The 25098-nt window shown below is 43.5% G+C and overlaps 1 protein-coding gene across 1 annotated transcript; it reads left to right on the forward strand.

Moving 5' to 3' along the window:
* The first annotated feature begins 9248 nt into the window (after nt 1–9248).
* On the forward strand, nt 9249–15328 carry LOC123405216. Its single transcript, XM_045098992.1, has 11 exons — nt 9249–9650; nt 9794–9864; nt 10027–10075; nt 10451–10527; nt 11081–11120; nt 11206–11300; nt 13074–13238; nt 13538–13601; nt 13759–13880; nt 14156–14247; nt 15310–15328. Exons 2-11 carry the CDS (start codon nt 9859–9861, stop codon nt 15326–15328), a joined length of 729 nt encoding a protein of 242 aa, XP_044954927.1. The 5' UTR covers nt 9249–9650; nt 9794–9858.
* Nucleotides 15329–25098: the final 9770 nt, after the last annotated feature.

Raw genomic sequence — 25098 nt, forward strand, 5'->3', positions numbered from 1 at the left:
GCTTCTGCTGTATGATCTACAAGGGTACGTAGATCACTCATCCCCTCTCGTAGATGGACATCACCATGATAGGTCTTCGTGCGCGTAGGAAATTTTTGTTTCCCATGCGACGTTCTCCAACAGAAAGGTGGACGATGGCATTCGGAGGGAAGTGATGGAGTTGAGCACCAAAATGATTCATGATGCCTTTGAAGAAAGGGTGGGGGCAGAGAGAAACCTCGGTGAACGTGGCTGAGGAGCAAGACGCGTTCCCCCTCCCGTGGCGCCGGCTCAACCTCGTCGTCCGCCGGCAACCTCCAAGACTTATGCACGAGCTGGCCGTGCTCTACCAGCTCCAGCAGGTCCCCCTCCGTCACTGTGGAGGGGAGAAAGTCTCCCTGGATCCATCCCGCTGGCAATGGCCGTTGCCGCCGCTGAGCAGCCACCGCCTTGCCCTTCTTCTTCCTTGCCTCCATCTTGCTGGTCTGGCCCTTGGTCATGGCGGCGATGGCGAGCTTTCGAGAAGGATTGGAAGGGAAAGGTGTATGAGCGCAAGAGGTGGCGAGGAAGACGGAGCAAGTAAGAGCAGAGGATTCGGCGAGCGTAACCGAAGGGTCTCGTCGGCCAGAGTTAAATAGAACACCGACTAGGTCGCTGGCGAGCGGGCCTGAAATCTTATCCGCCCAACCAGCCGCGGCGATATCGGCGGAAGAGTTGAAGGCGCGAGGATCGAGGAGTCAGGCGCTACTCGAGCGCGCTGACGTCGCCCCCGCTAAGCGCGCGGAACCCGAAATTTGAGATCCCGGAAAATCCGCCGCTGTCAGTTGACCGGTCGTGTCAAAAGATGCCGCGAAGGCACTCGGTTCCCGACAGTCCGTTCCGCAGAACACATTCACTCGGATCATTGGCCAGGAGAGATAGAATGGATAGAGGCAAGCAACACCCAAGCCGAACCTAGTCCAGTTGGATCTGAGCATCGAGCACTGCTTTGACGTTTCAACCCCAATCCATTCGGGGACTAATGATGGTGTCATAGTCCTAGGGTAGGGTCATAGGCCTGTCCTACAGGTCCTACCCAAGGACTACCCCACGCAAGGGACAGGACCTTAAGTATGCCCGACTGTATTAAGGTGCCCCCATCATCCAGTCGGTAACGAGTTCAGGATCATCCAGTCGGAGACTAAGACTCGGAGGACACCGGACCTACCGACTGGATACACTCGGTGCGTCGTAACCTCCCTGGAGGGAAACTGCCGTACGTTTCCGGGTGCATTAACTAGCATTTATAGCATACGTTACCTGTAACGCATGCATTCAATCGCCACTACTCCACCCTTGAATCAGAACCGTTGTGGAGGGCAGCGCACTCTATATAAGCCGCCCTCCCCCACTGGTAAAAGGGTTAGAAAAACATTGTACTCCATATTACACTCGGTAACAAGCTCGAGGAGCACTGAGACGTAGGGCTATTACCTCCACCGTAGAGGGGCCTGAACTCATACAACCTCGTCGTAGCTAAGACTCTGCCCATCTCATTCGTACCCTACACATCTACTGTCAGGCTTATACCCACGACACCTATATACACATGCTCATTTACGTGAATATCACGTAACTATTCACTTTTCTTTCAATTGCCCAACAGTAGTTTGTTTACCGAGTCTATGCTATTTTTCATGAGAGATGCCATTACGGAAAGCTATGGCCCCCATGTGTATTCACAACATATTGTTAAAAGCTTCATTACCTTGTTGTTATTTATTTGTTTTTATTTTATCTTGCTATCTACAATTATCTACACACCTAACTTTCTTGTAAATAACAAGACAAGAGGATTGACAACCCTCTTACCCGCGTTGTATGCAAGTTGTTTGTTTTTTTGTGTGCAACCGCTGAAGACGGTTGTGGTTGATATTACTATTGGTTCGATAAACCATGGTTTCATAACTGAGTGAAATACTTACCCATATTATGCTGCGATAACCCATTCCTCTTCAAGGAAAAACCCAACGCAGATCACAAGTATCACTGAACCTCCTCCTCCTCCTATGCCTTGAGGTTATCCCAATCTATGGGATCCTCCTCTGCGCCCTTCCTCGCTGCATACTATAGGAGGAGCATCTTGTTGGTATCTAAGACTTTTTCATCTTTTGCAAGCTCCTTCACTAATGGGTCGAACAACTATTGCTTGCCCGGAGGTTCTCCATCTCCTTATCCCTAGTGAAATTTCCTTATGTTCTTCGGCGTGAGGAACTGTGTGTACTCACGGCAATCAAGGAAGTTCCAAACCACTTTTTCCTTATGATACTCAATCGTTGCATTGTAGATGCGCGCCGCTAACTCTATGGTGTCCTAGTGGCCAAGCTCGTGGACGATATTTCCCTTTCTGATGTTTGTATATTACATAGTCCCCTTCAGTCGCACACCACGAGACTTCAAAGCCATGTGACTGTACTTGCAACACACACATATATATACACAATCTACACAATGTAACTAATTAAATATTATAATACAACCACACTACAAATCTCACTAGAAAATATACACTACAACTAGAATAAAGGTTTCTACACTAACTGTAACTACAATTATACTACAATTACAATACAAATTTGCACTACACAACTACACTAAAATCTGAAACGACAATTACTCTAAAAATCTATACTACATAACTACACTAAAATCTGCAACAACAATGACCCTAAAAATCTGTACTACACAACTACACTAAAATTTAAAACTACAATCACCCTAAAAATCTGTACTACAAAGCTACACTAAAATCTGACACTACAATTACCTTGAAAATTTAGTCTACATTCTTACACAACACAACTACACTGCGATCTTACATTACAACTACAATAATTTATTTATTTATTTCATGTATATCAACAATTTTCTAATTACACTATATATATACAGAATTAAAATAATAGTTTAACAAATAATAGGTATAGATGAGAACAATATAGATTTCATTAATTAATCTAGCCTACTTACATACATTATAGAAAGATAAGAAACAATAATAATTATAATTTACTAGTACTAGATCTAGAACATCATCACTGTGATGACGGTCACGAGAAGAAATGTTGCCATCAATCAAGCTGGGAGAAATAGGCCAACCATGCAACCGGCTAATGATACCGATTTGATATATGGATTTTGATATATTCTAAAAAGTTGGTCAAATTTAAAGAGGTTTAACTTTTGAAAAGTAATAGACCTTATATTTTGAAAGAGAGGGGGTACATTTTTTTAAGAATCCTAACAACGCTAACGACTCGGCAAAAAACGCCCAACCCTTCTGGTTCACACTAAAAACCAACAAAAGTAATACATAAAATAGTAGATCAATGGATTTGTACCCTACACAACGGTCGATTTCAATTTTGAAGCTTTCGTGAGTCAATCCATGTCAAACAAAATAAGAATAAGATCATCACGACCAAAAGGGATAAGGGATTTGTTATAAGGGCATCTCCGTCCCCAACCCTCAAAGTACCCGCAAATATTCATACCGTACAGTTCATATCGTGGAAGTCATTCAGCATACGTATGTATCGGTCCAGACGGACTTTCTACCATAAAGTGGAGAAAAATTAGGCGGAGGGGTTGCGGGAGTTCAGACAATAGCCACGTTGGACTCCGACAACCCAGGCCCACTAAATCCGCCCTCCCAGCCCCACTTTCTTCCACTCCTCGACTTCCCCCTTGCTTTGCATCCATATCTCCACCTGTGTTGACACCACCATACCTTTCCGGTTGGCACATGGGAATTGTCGGACATTCGCAACCAGCACCGACATGCCCGCCCGCCCTTCACAACGGCAATGTCCACCCTGGAGCCGTTTGTAGCTAGGTACACTCTGTCACCCTGTTGATGACCTTCATGGCGGCCACCACGTCACACAGGTGTTCGGTCGAATTCTGTTGAGCTTATTTTAAGACATCAAGTCATTTTGTCAGATAATTAAGAAGGATGACAGAATACTCTGTCACCCTGTTGCTCAACTAGAGGCAAGGTGGCCATTGCAAGGAGGAGATCGTAGGTTTTGCTTCTTCTTCCTTAGTTGATTGAATCATTCATTCACTCAATGTTGCTAGTCACATTGTGTAGCTCATACGCGCTGCCGTGATGCACCACAGTACAAAGAGATGACCATTTATGTACATACACTCTTGGGTGAAGGTCAAATGGCAATATCTGTGGGACGAGAGGATTCGTTAAAAAACTTGTTGGACATCAAATTTGGGACATTATTGTACTTGCATGCTATGTATGGATGATTTATGTTATTTTGTTTTTTGACTTTAATGAATATCACCCGATTTGTAAGAATTATGTCCGTTAAATCGAAACCTGTTTTAAATGTATGGGAACAACGTTGGATAACGGACTCCGACATCCGTTTCTGTGGACGGATACCGAAGCAAATTTCCAGGTTAACCCTAGCAAAACAATAAACGGGTGGGGGGGGGGGCTGTCGTACATACAACAACTTGCATCAAGAAACCTTGTACCCAGATTGTAACTCGAGATGTCCCAACCCCTAGAAGAAAGACAATAAAAAATATACGTAAATCAACACGTTAAAATGAGAACATAGTCCACGAATAGAGGAGAAGAAAGGAAGTGAAGAGGAGATGCGCTCGCGGGGAGGAGATTGAGAAAGGAAAAGGAGACTTACTCTGGATGAGTAGAACAAATATGAAAATGGAAACGTTTCCTTCGACGCGCCGGCCGCTCGCGCGGGCCATGCAACATTTTTCGCATGCGCGCGCTTCGCTGGTTAGTGGATGCAATTTTTATACCGTGAAAGTTTGCTGCAACTACTGTTTAATTTTGCTACTACCGTTTTTCATTTGTTACATCAGTCCAGTAAAAAAGTTGCATTCACCTTTGGTTGTAACTCGACTTCGCTGGTTTTTTCGCTATAACCGGTGTTTTTTGACTTTTACTACAACCGTGTTAATTTTTTTTACAACCGACATCACTTTGTACTACAATCATTCACTAAAAAAGTTGCATACACGTTCACGTACATTTTGCTACAACCGGCGTTTGACTTTTGCTACCACGCATCATCAGCTTCGTTTTTCTGCTACGATCACGTAGATATTTTTTTGCTACAATTATTGTTTTTGTTGCAACCGTTGATGAAAATTACTGCATCGCGTCGAAATTTACGGCATTGAGAAAAAAATGTTACACGGATAGATCTAACGATGCGGGCACGCGACGGTTAGCGAATCGTGCGGCCCGCGCGCAGCCAGACGAAAGTTTCGGTCGGTGCGCCGGCGCAGAGCACTGGCCATAAGAAAATGGTCCGTCTTAGAAAACACCTCCACAGCGAAAACCTTGAGACGGAGGGTATGGGCGACACATAGTACATAGGCAGGTGGGGATATGTGTCGCTTTATGTGATATACAAATAATACCCTTCCCTCAAGGATTCGCTAAATAGGCCGACCCAACTCGGCGTTCGTATATTTGGTTTTTTTTTTCATTTAATTTTTTAAATATTAAAAATACATATATCACAAAAACAGTTAACTCATTTATTATATTTTCATGGCGAATTTTGAAAATATTAACATAATGTAAAAATTTGTTCATGTAAGTATAAAAAATATCAATAGCATTAAATATATTCATAAAATATAAAACTATTCACGTATTTCAGAAAAATATTTGACCTTTAATTTTTTTACACAATGTAGTAAATGTTTTAGGCCATTCAAAAATACATTTCATTGTAAAATATTTAAAATTGTAAAATTGTCTCATATTTTTTCTGAAAATAACTTTAAGATCCAAAAAGGCTGTTTGAACATGTATTTTATAAATATTTAACACATACTCAATTATTATTTTCAATAACTTGTATTTAAACAAATGAGAATCATGTATTTTTTTAAATCTGTATAGTATTTTTATGTATAGCAAAAATGTAATTTGTGTAATAAAAATAGGATATCAAAACATATATTTCAAAAACAAATCATGTATAAAAAATGTTCCTAACGTATATAAGGGAATAGAATTTGTACAAAAAATGTATACATGTGTTAAAAAATAAAATACAAAGCAAAACAGTAAAACAGAAGGAAACCGATGAAAACCAAAGTAGAAATAAAGTAAATCAAAGAAAAAAAGAAAAAACTAGAGCAAACTATAAAGAAAACTATTGTAAACAACATAAAAAGGAGAGGAAGAAAAATACACTCGCCCTGTGCTATAGTAATGGGCCGGCCGAGTAACCCTCACACCAAACAAAGCGCCCGATGCTATATAAGAAAAAATGTTCCTCATAGTAGGCGATATGTAGCTCTTGCAAATATTACCATAGTTAGTCTAGGAGGCTCGCGTTTTTTGGGTCCCCCCCGATAGGGCCCAACTACAACACACAAACGTACCATACGTATACACCACCGTGAGTGAACTCCTATATGACGCTCAATACGTCTAAATGCCCCCTTTTTGCACATGGAAAACCTAGGCTGGGCCAACCCATTTCTCCGCATTGTGGTCCTCGTGCAATATAGAAGGGTGAATGAGAGGTGGGGGTGTAATGGTGGATATGCTAGGAATGAGCGAAAAATGCGGGAGATCCTTACTCAAGAAGGCTCGGTGACATGTGGGCCTCTCAGCCAACATGCATTGCTCGCTTTTACATCAATGACCTAGCATTCTTCTACCTCATCATGGGCAGCTACCCCTTTCGGCACTATGAATGATAGTCAAACCATGTGAACACATGCACTAGACATGGTTCTCAACTCAGATGATTGTAAATGGTCAAAAGGGCTAAAGGTACATCGAGAGGAGTAAAATAGTACCGGTCGATGGTGATGCCTTATATGAACCCGAATCATCCATCTTAATTGCATCTCTTGCCCATTCGCCGCCACGACCACCCCATAGACCATGTCGCTGCATTCGAGCCCTCCTCCTGGATCATTCCAAAACAAGTCTGATGAGTTCAAATTATGTGATATTTTTCCTGAGTATTTTGCGCCTACATGTTAGGCTTTGTAGAGTTTTATCACGTTTGTGCGCCTCTTTTTGTTGATTTACGTGAAGTGACGCTTTTTGGGCCAATTACAATAATGGGATTTCTATTTCTGTGTCCATGGTTGCTTAGTTGTGCTCAATTTTGTTCAAGAAGTCTAACTTTCCTCACTTTATCCATCCACCACTCACCCGACTCTCAGAAAATCCCAAATGGAGCCTTGCCCTCGGGTCAACGTAGTTGATCGGTACCTGCTCAATTACTAATGCATGGGTCCGAAGATCTTAAAACATGTGGTCCTGGCCATTACCGCCTATGACAAGTTGAACCTGGGATGCGTGAGATGTCACTAATTGTTTTGACTAAGACAGCCCAACCCGACCTCTAGCGAGCAGTCGCATACCCCACATAGCACCACGTAGTCGTCTCCATGCCACTAGCAGCCCTGTCTTCGTTGTGCCGGTAGTAGCTGTCACCGCACACTTCGACTGTGCGTCTGACACTACTAGGAAAAGGGCTATAGATGATATAGACACTAATGACGCACCATGTGCAGGTGTGTCATTAGTGTGATGGACACTAATGGCGCACCACACACTCGGTGCGCCACTACTTTTTTTTTTTGCAAAACTACTAATGACGCACCACCAGCTGGTGCACCATTAGTAACCCTGGTTACTAATGGCGCATCTGTAGGTGGTGCGTTACTACTATAATTTATTTTATTTTATTTTTCTACAAAACTACTAATGGTGCACCACCAGCCGGTGCGCCATTAGTAACCAGGGTTACTAATGACGCATATGTAGATGGTGCGTCACTAATATTTTTTTTTTGCAAAACTACTAGTGGCGCACCACCAGCTGATGCGCCATTAGTAATCAGGGTTACTAATGGCGCATATGTAGGTGGTGCGCCATTAGTAACCTGGGACCAGCTAGATATTTTGGACAACCACCTACCACACTAACTTTCCCCACTTTCATTCTCTTCACCTCCTCCTCCAAGCTTGTCTCGGGTGCCACCTACCGCACTCACTTTCCCAACTTGCAAAACTACTAGTGGCGCACCCCTCGCACCCTCCCCCGCTCCACCGCCGCCGAGCACCCACCGCACCCTCCCCCGCTCCACCGCCGCCTCCGACCCCCCACACCCTCCCCGGCCCGCTCCACCGCCGCCGACGACCCCCCGCACCCTCCCCGGCTCCATAGCCGCCGACGACCCCCCGCACCCGCCCCCGCTCCACCGCCGCCGCCGACCCCCCGCACCCTCCCCGGCCAGCTCCACCACTGCCGACGACCCCCCGCACCCTCCCCGGCCAGCTCCACCGCCGCCGACGACCCCCCGCACCCTCCCCGGCCAGCTCCACCGCCGCCGCCGACCCCCCGCACCCTCCCCGGCCAGCTCCACCGCCGCCGCAGACCCCCCGCACCCTCCCCCGCTCCACCGCCGCCGTCGACCCCCCGCACCCTCCCCCGCTCCACCGCCGACGACGACTCCCCGCACCCTCCCCTGTCTCGTCGCTCGGTTCCCCCGAACAGAATCGGCCGAGCGCACCCCCCCCCCCCCCCGAGCACCATTGCTATAAAAAAAAAACTAATGGCGCACCTCTCTAGGATACCCATTGCTATATAAAAAAATACTAATGACGCATTCCATGAGGATGCGCCATTGTTATAAAAAAACATTCTAATGATGCATCGCTCGGGGTGCACCATTCCTCTTCTCTGCCCTCGCCCTCGTCCACGGAGAGCCCCCGCCCACCCCCTCCCCCACCCTCGTCCACGGGCCGCCCACGGAGACGCCGCCGCCGCCGCCCTCCCCCTCCCCCACCCTCGCGCTCCTCTGCCCTCGCCCTCGTCCACGGAGAGGCCGCGCACGCCCTCCCCCACCCTCGCGCTCCCCCACCCTCGTCCACGGAGACGCCTCTCCTCTTCGAGATCTCGCCCCGCCCCCGCGCACTAAAGGCCACCGCTGCCGCTGGGTTTCCGAGTTTGGACCGGCGCGGCTTCCCTTCGTGCGGTGGGTGGTGCCGTGCTGGCGCCGCCCTCCCAACCTACTATCTGGCCGGACCCAGACCCACCGCGTGATCCATTGCAGCGATATTCGGGCCGCGAGGAGCAGCAGGAGGAGGAACGACTCCGCACTCGGCACTGGGCAGGGAGGGAGGGAGGGCGAGACCGCGAGAAGGGGGGTGAGCGCTCCTGTCTTCCTCATCTTGTTTTTTCCTCCGATGATCCGTCTGTTAGGAACCAGGAAGGATTTTGCTTGATGTGGCCGGCTGATGGATGGGTGCTGACATTCGTTGATTATTATTAGTGTTTTCCTCGGGTTTATTTCTCTCGTGTCGTCCGATCAATTAGTCTGTGCTCTGATCTCATACAGCCTTGCCCGATTCAGTCCCAGATTGTACTGCTAGTCTGTTTCGATTACTTGTATGTATGTCTCGTACTCGTATGCATTTCTGTGTGCCACTTTCTGCCGGTTTTGTGGAGCTTGAACGGCAAATCATGATCATAATTCATTCATCAGGGCCCTGTCATTCATCTAACTGCCTTGGTTGCGAAATCTGTTGGAATCTGGAACCTGCTGGTCGGACAGTGAATGGCTTTGGGCGCAAATTAGTTGGCGTTCATGTTTAAGGTATAATAACCACTGAAAAAGTAAATAGTGTATAACGTCTCGTTAACAGCATGGTAACAACGTATTTTGAGGTCGGTGCTATTTTGGTATAGCGTGCTTTTTATTCCTTGGGTATAACTCATGCCTGCCTCGGTAATCTGTAGCTTTCATCTTTCGGAAGGATCAACCGTAATTATATGGTGCTAATAGCCCTGAATGGGTTATCACGATGGAGGTAAAATCTTGTTCTACTGGTGCAGCATTTAATTCATTCTTGTAACAAGTAACTATTTTTATCGTGTTGGACTTCTGGAGTTTTCCTTAACCAATCAAGATTACTATGCTTGTCATGTATCTCTTACAAACTTAATTCACTTGCAATCTCTATCCCCTGCAGGCTTGCAATGCGCATGGAATCTACTGTGTTCCATTATATGACACTCTTGGTATATATCCTGACATCTCCATTTTATGACATTGATGGGCTTGCAGTACGCCCCTCTTTCAGTTTTTGTTGTTGTTGCGCACCAAGGAATTGTACACTTATTGAGAAGTGGGTCTCGATATTCATATGCTTTGCACTATTTAAGATTTCTGTAATCATGATCAAGTGAAGATCACATCTTAAAAAAAGAATGAAAAGCCCCACCACATCCTTGAAACATGTGGCAAACAAGTAATCTAATATCTGAGCAGAGCACTATGCAATTGAACATTCTTAAGTACAGATCCTTTTCCCCAGTTGGTACATCACAAACATATAAAAGAAACGATACTGATGGTACAGTTCAACCTGCTTATTGACAATGCTCTTTCTGTAGGGGCTGGTGCGATAGAGTTTATTTTGTGCCATGCAGAAGTTGAGATTGCTTTTGCAGAGGAAAAGAAAGTTGCGGAGGTTTGTTTCCTTCATCATCTCATATGTAGAATTTGTATGCTTGCGATGTCCCATGAACTTCTCTTTTCAATACTTGGTATTCATGCCTTTGCCTGGGGGATGATGCATTGATACATGTTGACCCAATGACCCCTATTTGGTCGGTAACTTAGGAAAGTGGAAACACTACAAAGCAGTATATCGACTGTCTTTTATATCCCTAAAGCCCTTTTTGGGCAGCCCAATCCCAGGCAAGCCCAGTTTTCTTGGGCTGAGATCCTGGCTGGTTTGGGGCCAACCAAACAAGGCTTCAAAAGTTTCATGTTGTCAGTTATGCTCTGTAGAGTTCCATAAGAGATGTTTGGATTAGTAGAAGCCTTAGTTCATAGTAATAGAAGACATTCCATTTGTCGACACAACTCTCTGCTGTTGAGCAATTACCTTATTTCAACACGGTTGTATTTTGTGATTTTGTCCATTTATGTTCAACACGACCAAAATTATCACAGTTGTGGTGCAATTATGCTAATCGGTTTTCTGTTTTTAATGTATCTCTTTTATCTTGATTTTACAGCTGTTGAAGACATTTCCTAAGTCAACTGAGTTCTTGAAAAGTGAGTTTCACTTATCCTAGATAGATTTCATCGTCTAATACCAAATGTTTCCACTGATAAAGCAAATATATTATTTTGTTTGTAGCCATTGTGAGTTTTGGTAAACTGACACAAGAACAAAAGGAAGAAGTTTCCAAGTACGGGCTGTCAATATACTCATGGGATGAGTTACTTTCTTTGGTAAGATAGGTTGTCAGCTTTGTATGTTGATTCTTCTGAATATTGTTTCTTAAATATGAATATTTCATCATGATGTGGAGTTCTGCACTTCAGTATTATGTCTAACTGTATCCTCAGTGTAGTGAATGACTGGAGTCTTCCTTGTGTTGCGGCGATTCCTCCGTCGGTTCTTCTGGTCCCCCCCCCCCCCCCTGAGGCGCTGTGTGTCAGGGCCATAAATTTGTGCGTAGCCACTTGCGTATTTCTGTGCCTCGGATGCTGTGTGTTCATCAGAGATTAGGTTTCGGATGTGCGTCCGATTCTAGGGTTTCGAGAGGCCTGCGTGAGAAGCCCAGAACCTTACAATTGATTAAATAGTATAGTAGCCGGAATAACCTGCTCTTGTTCACTGTTTCCGCCACCAAAAGAGAGATCAGTTTCATTATGTAAAAGGAAGAATCAGTGGAAATCTGCCTGCTCATGTCAGTGATAGATAGCTAAATTAGTTTGAAATGTAGAGTTAAAAAAATCCTTAGTTAACTGTTTGGTACCATTCAGTTCAGCATGTTGGATTCTGACACTTCTTAGAAATGCATATTGGACAGCACTGGATTCGCACATTATGTAGTTTGATTGATTTCCGTGAATTATATACCAGGGCTGTATTGTATTGGTGCTGCTTGGTGGAGGAATTTTTTTCTATGTTTATCACCCATTCGCTTTGCTGAATTTACACATGTGCAGAAGACAGAACAGTTCACTGGTTCACAAATCAATGCATGCAACTTTGTATGTTCATGTGGTTAGCGCTTTGTAAAGTGCACATGGTGTGGAATTTATTTGCCACAAGGCCATACAGGGGCGACCACTGGATTATATGCACCGTGATGGGTTGCTGAGTCGGTCAACTGAATAAAGCTTGGATGCACGCAAGATATGAGTAAGTTACATACGCTTTGTATAAATTTTTCCTTTACCCAGTTTGCTCCATGATTTGAACGACACAGAGTTTCTCTTCATATTTCCATGCAGTGCTGGCTGTGCGGTGCCTCATTCTCAGTCTGAATTTCGTGGGAGTGCCCCGCTAATGATACGAAAAGAGTTCCAGAGAAACATCCGATTTTTAGTCACTAACTTTTATTTCCAGTTGCAATTTGTGTTCCAATAATGTTTTAACGCTTTCTATTCTACGGTGTTGTGATGATCTTCATCTCCATCACCCAATTTTATATGTACCGTACAACATTACTGCTCTCAGTTACTTTTGACCATCAAATCAGTCTACCATGTATTCTCCTTCCCCCCTCTCGCAAAACAAAAATGTGTTCTGCTTGCCAAAAGAGAGAAAGAGAGAGCAAGAGAGAGGATAGATAGCAGCCGCCATTAGTGTGGGGAGGCAGCAATAGCATCTCTGTCTGTCTCCAAGAAGAGTTGACCTCATGCCTGAAACCTAAAGCTACAGGCAAGTGTTGAGAGTTGAGAAAACAGAGCAAAAGCAGAGGAAAGCAGGCTATCATCTGTATGTATCGAGTTATCGCCATGGAGACCAGAATCCACAAATTAAACTAATGGGCGTCTCACCTGTATGTATGTTTATATCATCATGATTGCCTTGCCTGTTATCATCTTTGATTCCTTCTTCTTATGGAGTACTATCTTTTCCTTCCCCTCTTTTTTGCGAATGGAGTGGATTCAGAATAGTGCATTTCCTCCACTTGTGCCTGTTAGCAGAAAGTATTCAAAATATTCATAGGATTATAGGATTATATGACATTTACTTGTTCACATTTTCAGGGTCAATTTCGTGGAAGACCTGAGGTAACCGACCAAAGGGAGAAGTACTTGCAAAGATTGCAACAAGTACAGCAGCAGCAGGGCAACCTTCTTAACGCTTCTCATATAACGGGCATCAATCAGAAGCAATTTCCAACCCAGCAGCCCAATTCCCTCTTACAGCAGGTTGTTCCTGCTTTTACTAATAAAAAATGTTGTCATATATCAATGTCTCCTTTAGTCAATAATCAGGAAGTACAAATTAGGTGTTGTTCTCTTTTTCTGTCTTTGGGAGTGCAAGTCCTTCTTTAGATGCTTCCATTCTAACCTCTTTCTGTTAGGGCATCAAATCAACTCGTAAAGTTTGTAGTAATATTTTGTGTAGGGATTCCTCAATCTTTTGTAACCATCTTATAATATCTGAAGTCTATAGTCAATTCTATATAGTAATTGTTTTCACATTTTCAATTTGTTCATTTTTGCAGTTTAATTCTCAGAGTTCTTCTATCTCTTCTCAAGGGGGCCTTGGGCTAGGGGTTCAGGGACCAGGTATCCCTTCTGCCTTCTCGTCTCAGCTACAACCTCATGAATCCCAAATTCTCGAGCAATGTAATGGCCATGCATTATTTCTAGTATACATAAAGTTGGAGGCTCATCGTGTTTGACTAGTTTTTCCTTTGCATTAAGAATTTATCAATATGTCCAGACGCTGGGCAAACAAAAAGTGACGAGCAACAAGGCTTGGCCGATGATGCTGGTGTGGAGTCTGCTGCAACAACTGGACCGATTAGGCACACCAATGAAGATGACACGAAGGCTCCTTACTTGGTACGGTCCAACTTTTTCGTACATGCCTGCTCATGAAATAAGTAAAACAAGGTGCATACAATTAAGGACACCACAATTATCTCTGTGAATAATCAATAGTGTGGAGTTACTCGCAATAATCTATGCGGCATTTCTTAGCTAGATTTCTTAGAAGGATTTCGGGCTATTTTGCTCATATTTTAGAAAACTGATCATGTGTGATGGCCCATCTGTCTTGCAAAATAGACTTGAACTGGTCACGTCAGTTCCAATCTGCATCTCTTTTCATCTTGTAGGTTGCCACGCGGATGCTCTTTGGACTACGATATGGACATGAAGGCATTTGTTTTAGTGCCAAATATTACTTACTAATGCCCGCAAAGTATCATTGTGTATTATATTTGCTATGGAGCTATGTATGTATGGATGCTATGGAACTATATGCATATATGGATGCTATGGAATTTTGGATGTATGGATGCTATGAAATTTTGATATATGGACCATGAAATTTGTTATGCAACTTTGCATATATGTTATTTGTTGTGGATCAGTAAAACTATTGGGCACATATTATGTATTATATATTTGATATATATGTTATGTGCTGTTGAATTTGTGGTTTTGAAACAAAACATATATATGCCAGAATACCAAATACTAATGGAGCACCATGGGCTATATTAATGGTGCACTGCCTCGTGCGCCATTAGTATATATGCCCTGGGAGGCATACTAATGGAGCACCATGGGCTATACTAATGGCGCATTGCCTGGTGGGCCATTAGTATATATGCCCTGGAAGGCATACTAATGGAGCACCATGGACTATACTAATGGCGCACTGTCTGGTGCGCCATTAGTATATATGCCTTGGGAGGCATACTAATGGAGCACCATGGGCTATACTAATGGCGCACTGCACTGCCTGGTGCGCCATTAGTATACCAGATACTAATGGCGTACCTGTGGTGCGCCATTAGTAAAAAATTCTAATGGCGTGATGCTAGTGGCACACTTATAGTGCGTCATTAGTAGCCAAAATAGGTGTGCCACTAGCAGGCCTTTTCCTAGTAGTGTGGGGTTCGATGCATAAGTGACCTGGTATGACGCTGCCGTTTAGCTCATCCGCAAGAACCCTACGAGATAGTGAACCCTACGAGGTAGTTGGGTCGCTAGTTCTAATCGAAACCCAAAGTCAATTGAATTCGCGGTGTAGTGAATGATTGAGAGATTGAATTATTGTTCACTATGTTGCTGTAGTTTGCAGCTAGTTATGACGTCTATTTAGGATTGGATTCATGCTAGTGGTAGTCGTGGCAGCTAGTTTGGAAAATAGAAAACCCTCAAAATTAGCATTCGTTCATAAGGGCCTATTTTTAATCCAAATAGTTGAGTTTGTTTTTAATTGTTTGAATTGGAAGTTCGGTCTTTGATTTATGGCTATCAGGTCCTTGATGGAAGAATAGAAGAGTATTTTGCCACATATGAGTTGTTGATGGCCAGGTGCAAAGAAATAAACTCCTGATTTCTGAGCATGAATGCTCTAGTGTTGCACTCGTTGGGCCTCACCGTGGAAGTGAGGAAGGGTGAGATGTAGTGGAAGGTTCCTAAAGGCAGGGGCGCATGTGGCAATGCAGATTCTCCTGTGAGCAATGCCAAAGGTGATGGAGTCGTCGAATCCTTGCCAACGGGCTCGCTGGTATGAGTATCGATGTCACATATCAATGTTGAATCCAATGATGGAAGGGTTGGTGAATTTGCGTATTATTGACATTGACGACGAGGAAACAGAATAGGAGTATGCGAACGATGAGGAGGAGGAGGAAGTGTATTCTAATGAGGGGGGAGGACGATTCCGATGAGGAGGAGGAGGAGGATTCTAATGAGGAGCACAAGCAGGATGAGGATTCTGATGAGGAGCAGAAGGAGGATTCTAATGAGGAGCATGAGCGGGAGGAGGATGCACAAGACGACAACTACCAATGGGATTTGGAGATCATAACACAAGATAAGGTTGAGGAAGAGGTAGGCTATCAGGGGGTACGGGGATCATCGCTCATCCTTCACCGACACACATGAGCCTCACCATTCAAGTGGATGGTGGGGATGAGCAGATGGATGACTACGAGCTGTTGGAGGATCTGCCATTGCTAAATTTGTAGGCCAAGCCAAGCTGTAAGACTGTCCCAATAGTGGTGGAGTAGTATGAGCCCTCGCTTAGTTTGAGTAGAATGCTCAACGGTCCAACCGCCACCTGGCTCGCCATCTTAAGCGTCTCCAACACCCTTCTGGCTAGTGTTGAGGATGCAACATGTGGATGCCCACTATTAACTGAAAACAATATGACGTTGTCGTACTTAGATTAGCTTAGCTTAATCATGTTGTTAACTTTTGTTTGAATGTGCTTACTAAGTTGGTGTATGCTACGTTTAGGATTTCCTACGTGGAGTGGCTTTTGCATGTTAAAAAATGGTGCAACATGCAAATTTGCCTAAAGATATCAACATGCAAAACGTACTTAAAAAGGTGCAACATGCAAAAATAACCAAAAATAGGTCAACATAGAAAGACACTATCATGCACTTGCATAGCTTAGCAAAAAAACCTAGAAAATTATTAGGATTACAAGTTTATTATTTTTATGATAAATTCACTAATGGAAGATATATAGAAAAAATCTAGAAAATTCACGTGACTTGTGGATAGTGCGTCCAATGTGGTTTACTTTGCATGAAAAATGCAAATGGCCTATTTCAATATTATTTGAGTTACTTCTCTCACAACGTGGTGGTCTTTCTAGCACTTGGAAAATGAAAAGAATGATTTTTTTCAAACTCGTGGTATTGAAAGTTCACTTTTTTCCAACTAAATAGTTCACATAATATGGCTCAGTGCAAAAGGATTAAAAAAAATTAAGGCTTTTTCTTATTTTGTGTGAGTTTTTCCAAAATGTGGTCTAATTTACAAGGTTCACCATTCCTACTAGATGTTTGGAAATTCAACTTTGGTTTTGCCCAATGCCTACACCACTAACTTAAAAGCTTAAAATAATTTTTGCAATTTTGAGGACCAAGATACATCACACTTCTAGTTCAAATTTGAGCAAGTTATAAGAAATCTCTAGAAACTCACTAAACAGATGAAATATAGGTAAAAACTAGAAAATTCATGAAACTTGTGTTTGAGCATCCAATATGGTCTACTTTGGATGAAAAATGCATAGGCTGCATTTTCAATCTAATTTGAGGTACTTCCCTCACAACCAAGGGATCTTTTTGACACTTGGAAAATGAAAAAATGTCTTCTATTATAAAATAATTGTAAATTCCTACTAAAACATTATTCAAAATGGCAAGGCCAATAGTTGTGCCAAGTTTGAACATGTTATCATGGAATATGCCATGGATTTGGCCATGGCCATGGGCATATGCCTTGGAATCCAATCAAGTTCATACAAGGTAGGCCATTTTGTCAAGGTTTTTAGAAACTTGTATTATTGCAAGTGTATTAATTTTTCCCCACAAACTAGTTCACATAAGATGGCTCAATTCAAAAGGATTTCAATTTTTGAGGCTTTCTTATTTTATTTGAGATTTTCCAAAATGTGGGCAAACTTGCAAGGTTCACCATTCGTACCAGATGGTTGGCAATTTCAACTTTGGTTGTGCCCACTGCCTACACCACCATTTCAAAAGCTTAAAATGATTTTTGCCAACTTTGAAGACCAAGATACATCATACTTGTTGTTCAAATTGGAGCAACTTCTATGAAATCTCTACAAATTCACTAAATGGATGAAATATAGGAAAAAAACTAGAAAATTCATGAAACTTGGGAACTATGCATCCAATGTGGTCTAGTTTGGAAGAAAAATACATAAGACCCATTTTCAATCTTATTTGAGGTACTTCTCCCACAATGAGGGGGTCTTTCTAACACGTGGAAAATGAAAACATATTTAAACTTGTGGTATTGAAAGTTTATTATTTAACCACCAACTATAGCTCAATGCACAAGATTTCAATTTTTACGGATTTTCTTATTACTTTTTTTCTCTAAAATGTGGTCAAACTTGCAAGGTTCACCATTAATACCACATGGTTGGGAATTTCAACATTGGTTGTGCCGAGTGCCTACACCGCCATTTCAAAAGCTTAAAATGTTTTTTACCAATTTTCACGACCAAAATACATCATACTTGTAGTTAAAATTTGAGCAAGTTCTCACAAATCTCTATAAGTTCACTAAATGGATGAAATATTGGGAAAAACAAGAAAATTCATGAACTTGGGAATTGTGCATCTAATGTGGTCTACCTAGGATGAAAAATGCATATGCCCCATTTTAAATCTTATATGAGGTACTTCTCTCACAACCTAGGGGTCTTTTGAAAAGTAGTTGGTCTTTCTTGGCTCTCGTCATATACTCTTCGTTTAAAAAGGGGTCCTTTGCAAAAGTTACAACTATCTCTCGTCCGTCGCCGCACTTACGAATTCCATCAAGAGGGAGAACCGCGTGGTGATGCTGTGTTCCCATCGCCACCTCATATGTCGCTCCTTCCGGTCACCGTGCATTCCTGCCAAATCTAGAAGTTGTGAAAACAATCTACCGCCAACACATGGATCCCACTCCCGACACTGCTAAAATACCACCGTTAGTCCTCATTCCACCAAAGCTTCACTCCATTGCTTCCACGCACAATGAATCACAATCCAGTTCATCTTCTCCCATGGCGACGATGCTTTTTACCGCCAGGATCTCCACTGGAGGCTTTTGCCCAAATCCGATGTGGCAGTGGGATCGACTTAGGTGCTGCTGCAATGGGCTCCAAATCGGGCGTGGCAGTTGATTCCAACTCTAGCACCGCACCTGTCTCGACCGCATTATGCAGCTGTTCATCTGGCAACACCAAGTACTCCGAGATCGAGCCCACAATGTATGAGTTGTCTCGTAACCATAGATAGGTTGAGGAGGAGAACACACAAGGAGATACTGTTGGGACCCCGATCTTAAGCCATATGAATCTTGCATGTAACACCGCATATCACTTTGCGGCCTCACGCATGATAAACTCCACGACTGCCATCTTACCCTGGTCGGGACCGTTTGCATATTTTGGCTTACGTATATGAATATGTCGCTAGCAATCATATGTCAGAGAACCCGGGTCGACATGACAAGTTATAAACCCAAGAGGTACATCTGTATAGGGACAAGCATACGTAACCCAGCAATGCAGGTGTCGGTCAACAACTATGTGTAGACGAGTCATAGCAGGCTACATGGACTCCATTACACCGTGTGACATTTCCCCGTAGGGACAGACAAAACAGCAAAGAAAGATACACGTCGGTCAATCAATGTGTCCGGAGCAGTAGCAAGCTACCATGGCTCGATCCAAGCACAAAGAGCATTTCCGTGTAAAAAGGTCTACTAAAGGCATACAACTAGGTGCAGAATCCCACACATATCAATGCATTTCTAACATACACGCAATATGCATGATATGTGTAGATACAACATGGAATCACAACATAACTCTACAATATAACATTTATTTAGAAGGCTGTGAAGAGCCAACATAGTATAATGTTACAAGCAGGGGGTCACATGACCGAACATTCAGAACATACAAACAACAAGCGGAAGTTACATGTCTAGGTACAGACATCTACTAAAAATGGCTAGAAGAGCCTGAAAAGCTACAATGACCCTACCAAAGGAGTGAGACCTGTGTCTCGGATTCCCAAGCTATTCCGGTCAACATCGAACACAGTGTGTCAAACTGTTTGTGAGACAAGGGTCTCATCTGCAAAAAACATAATTAAGCAACTGTGAGTACAAAGGTACTCAACAAGACTTACATAAGACCAATCTACATATGCATCATTTTCAACAAAGGGGGTTGTGGGTTTCATTGCAGCAAGCTACCTTTGACTCTTGGCTAACATGTACTACAACTACGAGTAGTTTCTTTGAGGTGGGATAGCTCACATGAGTCCACATATCCACCAAATCAATACACCACTATGGATTCACTTCCGCCTTCCTACAAGAAGGCCATCCATAGCACTCACACTAATCTTGCATATTTTAGAGTATCCATTTAAGGTTGTCTATGTACCACATAAGTTTCCAAGTAGTTCATATCCGAGGACGCGACTATTCAAACAGATTAATTCACCCTACAGGGTATACTTCTTGACACACGCTCTCACCACTTACCATCATATGGACATCATGCATCTCGGCAACCATCAATTGGAAGCACTAGCATGGGCGACGGCCACAACCTGACTAACCACACAAGGCTCTAGTCTAGTTTTATCGCCTATTTGAGACTGAACCCGCAAGGAAGTCCGGCTGAAGTTTCCATTACGTCCCCAGACAATGTGTATAGGGTTCCCAAACCCACCTCGACGGATGGTTCTATGCTCGGTACACCTGGCCACTGGTGCATCTACCATGCCATAGGCTACCACTCCGACCAGCGCTATGCACGGCCGCCAGCATATCCTACAAACACACCACAAACTAGTTGCAACTCCTGGACAGAGAACAAGGTGATTAATAAGTCGAGAGAGTCAATTAAGGATCCCAATGCGCGGTTGTATCTTGTCATGGATAAAATATACAAAACTCAGTTCTGAAGGACGGTCCCAATGAGACAACCCACCATGTACTCCTACATGGCCTCTCGTCGCTACCTTTACCAAATCAGATTCACATACTTAGCTCTCACACACTAGGACATGTTCACAACTGTCGGGGATATTCCCCACGACCAAGACCCGGCTCATGATGTTAAGTCCTCTCTCGGCTTATGTTCGCTCTGATGTTAAGTCCTCTCTGGGATTAATCCGCCCTGATGTTAAGTCATCTCTAGGCTTAAGTCGCCCTAAAGTTAAGTCATCTTTGTGATTAAGTCGCCCAAAGATAAGAAGGCCCCCGGAGATGAGTCCCGAAGATGAGAAGTCCTTAGTAAGAAGCCCTTGGTAAGCCGCCCGCGGTAAGAAGCGAGAAGAGAAAAGATTCCCTCACAAAGGAAGCGAGACCCGGATTAGGAGTCAAGAAAGATTAGTCCTAGTCTGAGTAGGACTCTATATGTAAGCTGCCCCTTCAGCTTATATAAGGAGGGGTAAGGCACCCCAAGAGGGACGAGTTCAAGTGATTAGAGCTAGATAGATTACACACCCTCGAGATTAGAGGTAGCTATTGTGCCCCCTTGTAATCGATATCATCATCTTCATCAACGAAACACAAGCATGACATAGGCTTTTACCTCCATCGGAGGGGCCAAACCTGGGTAAACTCGCGTTTCTCAATTTCGACCAACCCCTGTCAAGCCGCCACCTAGTTGCGATGGCCTCACACCTAAGTTCTCTCACAAGAACATATGTCATGTAAAAACCACGACAACAACCATTCTAATTCATCGATTAGACGGATCAGCCTCAAGACGACTCTAAGCAAAGTAGGCACAGTAGGCAAGCATGGATGAGTAAGCATAACAAGGCTCAAGGAGTTACTACTCATGCTAAGTGGTTTCAACTATTTACTATCACAAGGACAGGTCATGCAAAGGAATGGATTCAACTACCGAGGACAAATAACAGTTGAGTCATGGTTGTCCTAATGCATTTAAAAGAGATCAGGAGCGAGAGAGTGGGATTGTATCGGGATGCTCAAGGGGTGGTTGCTTGCGTGGCACTTATGAAGATAACAATGATTCTTCATTAGTGGCATCGATTTTTTTCGTTGGAAACACGTCTACCGAGAGGAAACAACACTAGCAAACAAGAAAAGAACAACATTTACTTAACGAAAATGTAACACTATGATGCATGACCATGATATGACAATATGTTGTTCATTGAACTAATGCATCTAGCAACAAGATTAAATGAAGTTGTTTTGAACCAAAGGTTCAAATTCAAACTCCATATGTGGTTATTTAAATGCCATTTATTTGATTTGTCCTAAACATAGGGCATAAGCTGCTCTAACATGCATGAAAATGATACCATCAGATTCCTTAGATTTTACTAATAATTTTTCATATATAAATTATTTCAATTTGAGCTATGGTTGTATTTCTATGATTTTTAGAAGTTTTAGGTAATTTCTGGAATTTCCAGAATAGTTTTAAAGCCTAAAATTATTAACTGCATCAGCATTACGTCATCATGATGTCAGCTGGCCAAAGGCGCCAGGTTTAGGTCAAACCTGACGAGTGGGGCCTACATGTTAGTGACACAGTGCCTGTCAGTGTTAACTAAATTCTAAGAAGAAAACAATTAGTGTGGTGGCCCACATGTCAGTGAACCAAAGGGTGTTAACTAGTGTGGCTTAGTGGCTAATGGCGTGCCACGTCAGGGGCGCTAGCGTTTAAATGTCGGTGACCATAAACACTATATGACACACCGGAGATGCTCGAGTTTCGCCTACACGCGATAGTTTGGGCCGTAGGTTCGTCCTACGGATAGATTAAACCCGTGCTCATCTATTGGCGGCGAGGCTGGATCACATGGTCGCCAGAATCAAGGCCGGTGACAAGCTTAGCGGAGGCCGCAAGCTCGGGCTGGAAGAATGCAGGGCTGTAGGGCACGGGGGTGCAGTTGAGCGGCTCAACAGCACCCTGGGGGCACTAGGAGAACGCCACGCTCATTGGTTTGAGCCGGGGAGGGTCAGAAGCTAGGAGCCCATCGGCCATGGAGGGCGGCGGCTCGAAAGGTTGACGAGCCATGGCTATGGACCAAATCGAGCATGGGGTTAGAGGGGGGAGGAGAAGGAGCTCACAGTGGGGCTTTTGATGTTGCTCGCAATCTTGGGGATGCACGGAGCGTGTCGAATCGATGCTGGCGATTCCCTGCACCAGAGGAGGAAAATGAATTCGTCGGCAGCGATGCACGGCTCTCAAGCTTGATTCCTTCCGTGTATAAGAGCAGAGGAGCTGGGCGGAGATAGGGGACACGTCAGGGGATCTCAGCGAAGCTAGTGTCCGCGGTGGTGCTTGTCGATGCTCTTGGGAGGCTCGAGACAACGAGCTAGAGGAAGGGGGAGACAGGAGGGGGGAGGATGGGGAGGAAAGGCAGATCCACACGGCAGAGGGAAACTTATCCCCGTCTTCACGCTCGCCAGGGGAGCAGCCAAGTTGTTACCGGTGTGGCGCGAGGGCGCGCGCGCCGTCCACTACTTCTCCTTTGCCTTCTGGCAAGAGGTATAAGACACGGATGCCCGTGGTGGGCTGGGCTGCTGTAGTGGACCGACCACGTAAGTTTCTTCCTTTCGTTTTTTCTCTATTTTGCTTCTGTTTTCAAATAAATGCTCTTTGTTTTATTTTGTTTGGGCGAAAATCATAAACCCAAAAATCCTCAAATAATTTATAGGATATACTTTGAATATTTCAAAGTCCGATAAAAAAAATTCAGGATTTTTGAAACAACTGAAATAATTATAGTCCTTTATTTGTCATTTTCAGCAACTTTGCTAGTTTATTTAAAATGCCAAAGGTTGATAAAAAGTAAATAACCCCTCGTATGTTGTTACCAGCATTTATCACGGATGGTATAAATTTTTGAAGGCCATTTTGGGTTCATGAAAAAACAAAATATTTGAATTGGTTTAATCAAGTGAGGTGCTAGGGTTTGTTAATCCCCATTTCAATTTAATTTGAATTTAACATGATGCAAGATGATGATGCAAATAATTGCAAGAAATTATTCTAGGGTTGTGACAACTCACGCCCACATAACAAGAATCTCATCCCGAGATTCACGCGTAGGGTAACAGGAAGAGGGGACACTAAACTATCACAATCTTCATGATCCAATTGTCCTTCTTGAAGATGTTGATTCATTGCATCTTGTTGATCTTGACATCTTTGCCTTTCAGGTCTTGACCTAAGCACCACGACAAAGGAAACATAAAGCCTATGGAAATAAATCTTCACGAAGATCGAACTACTCATGATCAACTTATGCAATGAGATGTAATATCATCTCTCGAGCTGAGACACAAAACACACATCGAAAACAATGGAATGAGGTAGATGACAAAGGTTCAGCTAGTAGGCAACAATTTTATGCTTAAAACAGATGGTGAAAGGGTTTCGAAGTAGCGAGGAAGTAATTGCCCTTCATACCAAAATGGGGTACCTTAGGAGGGTGACTCATAGTGTTGAGAATTGTATTGATTGGAAACTCAAATACATGTGTGGATACATAGACAACACAATGTCCCTAGTGAGCCTCTAAAGGACTAGCTCATTGATCAAAGATGGTCAAGATTTCCTGGCCATAGACATGAGATGTCGTTTGATAACGGGCTCACATAATTAGGAGAATGATGTGATGGACAAGACCCAAACTATGAACGTAGCATATGATTGTGTCAGTTTATTGCTATTGTTTTCTGCTTGTCAATGTATCTATTCCTATGACCATGAGATTATGCAACCCCTGGAAACCGGATGAATACCTTGTGTGTATCAAAAGTCACAAAGTAACTGGGTGACTATAAAGGTGCTCTACAGGTATCTCTGAAGGTGTTCGTTGAGTTAGCATGGATCAATACTTGGATTTGTCACTCCATATGACGGAGAGGTATCTCGGGTCCCACTCGGTAGTACAACATCACAACAAGCCCTGCAAGCAATGTTATTAAAGAGTTAGTAACAAGATTTTTTATTATGGAACTAGTAAAGAGACTTGCCGATAATGAGATTCAAATAGGTATAGAGATATCGATGATCGAATCTCGGGCAAGTAACATACCGAAGGACAAAGTGAATGTTATACGGGATTAACTGAATCCTTGACATAGAGGTTCAACTGATAAAGATATTCATAGAATATGTAGGATCCAATATGGACATCCATGTCCCTTTATTGGTTATTGACCGCAGAGTGTCTCAGGTCATGTCTGCATAGTTCTCGAACCCGCAGGGTCTGCACACTTAAGGTTTGGTGACGTTTCGGTATTATTGAGTTATGTATGTTGGTGACCTAAAGTTGTTCGGGGTCCCAGATGAGATCCCGAACGTCATGCGGAGCTCGGGAATGGTCCGCAAGTAAATATTGATATATAGGAAAGTTGCATTTGGCTTCCGGAAAGATTTCAGGCATTACCGGTAAAGTACCGGGAGTGACGAATGGGGTTCCGGGGTTTTACCGTGAGGGTCCAACCACCCGAGAGAGGACCTAATAGGCCTAGAGGTGGCGCACCAGCCCCTAGT

This window comes from Hordeum vulgare, chromosome 6H (assembly GCF_904849725.1).
Source record: "Hordeum vulgare subsp. vulgare chromosome 6H, MorexV3_pseudomolecules_assembly, whole genome shotgun sequence".
Taxonomy (NCBI): domain Eukaryota; kingdom Viridiplantae; phylum Streptophyta; class Magnoliopsida; order Poales; family Poaceae; genus Hordeum; species Hordeum vulgare.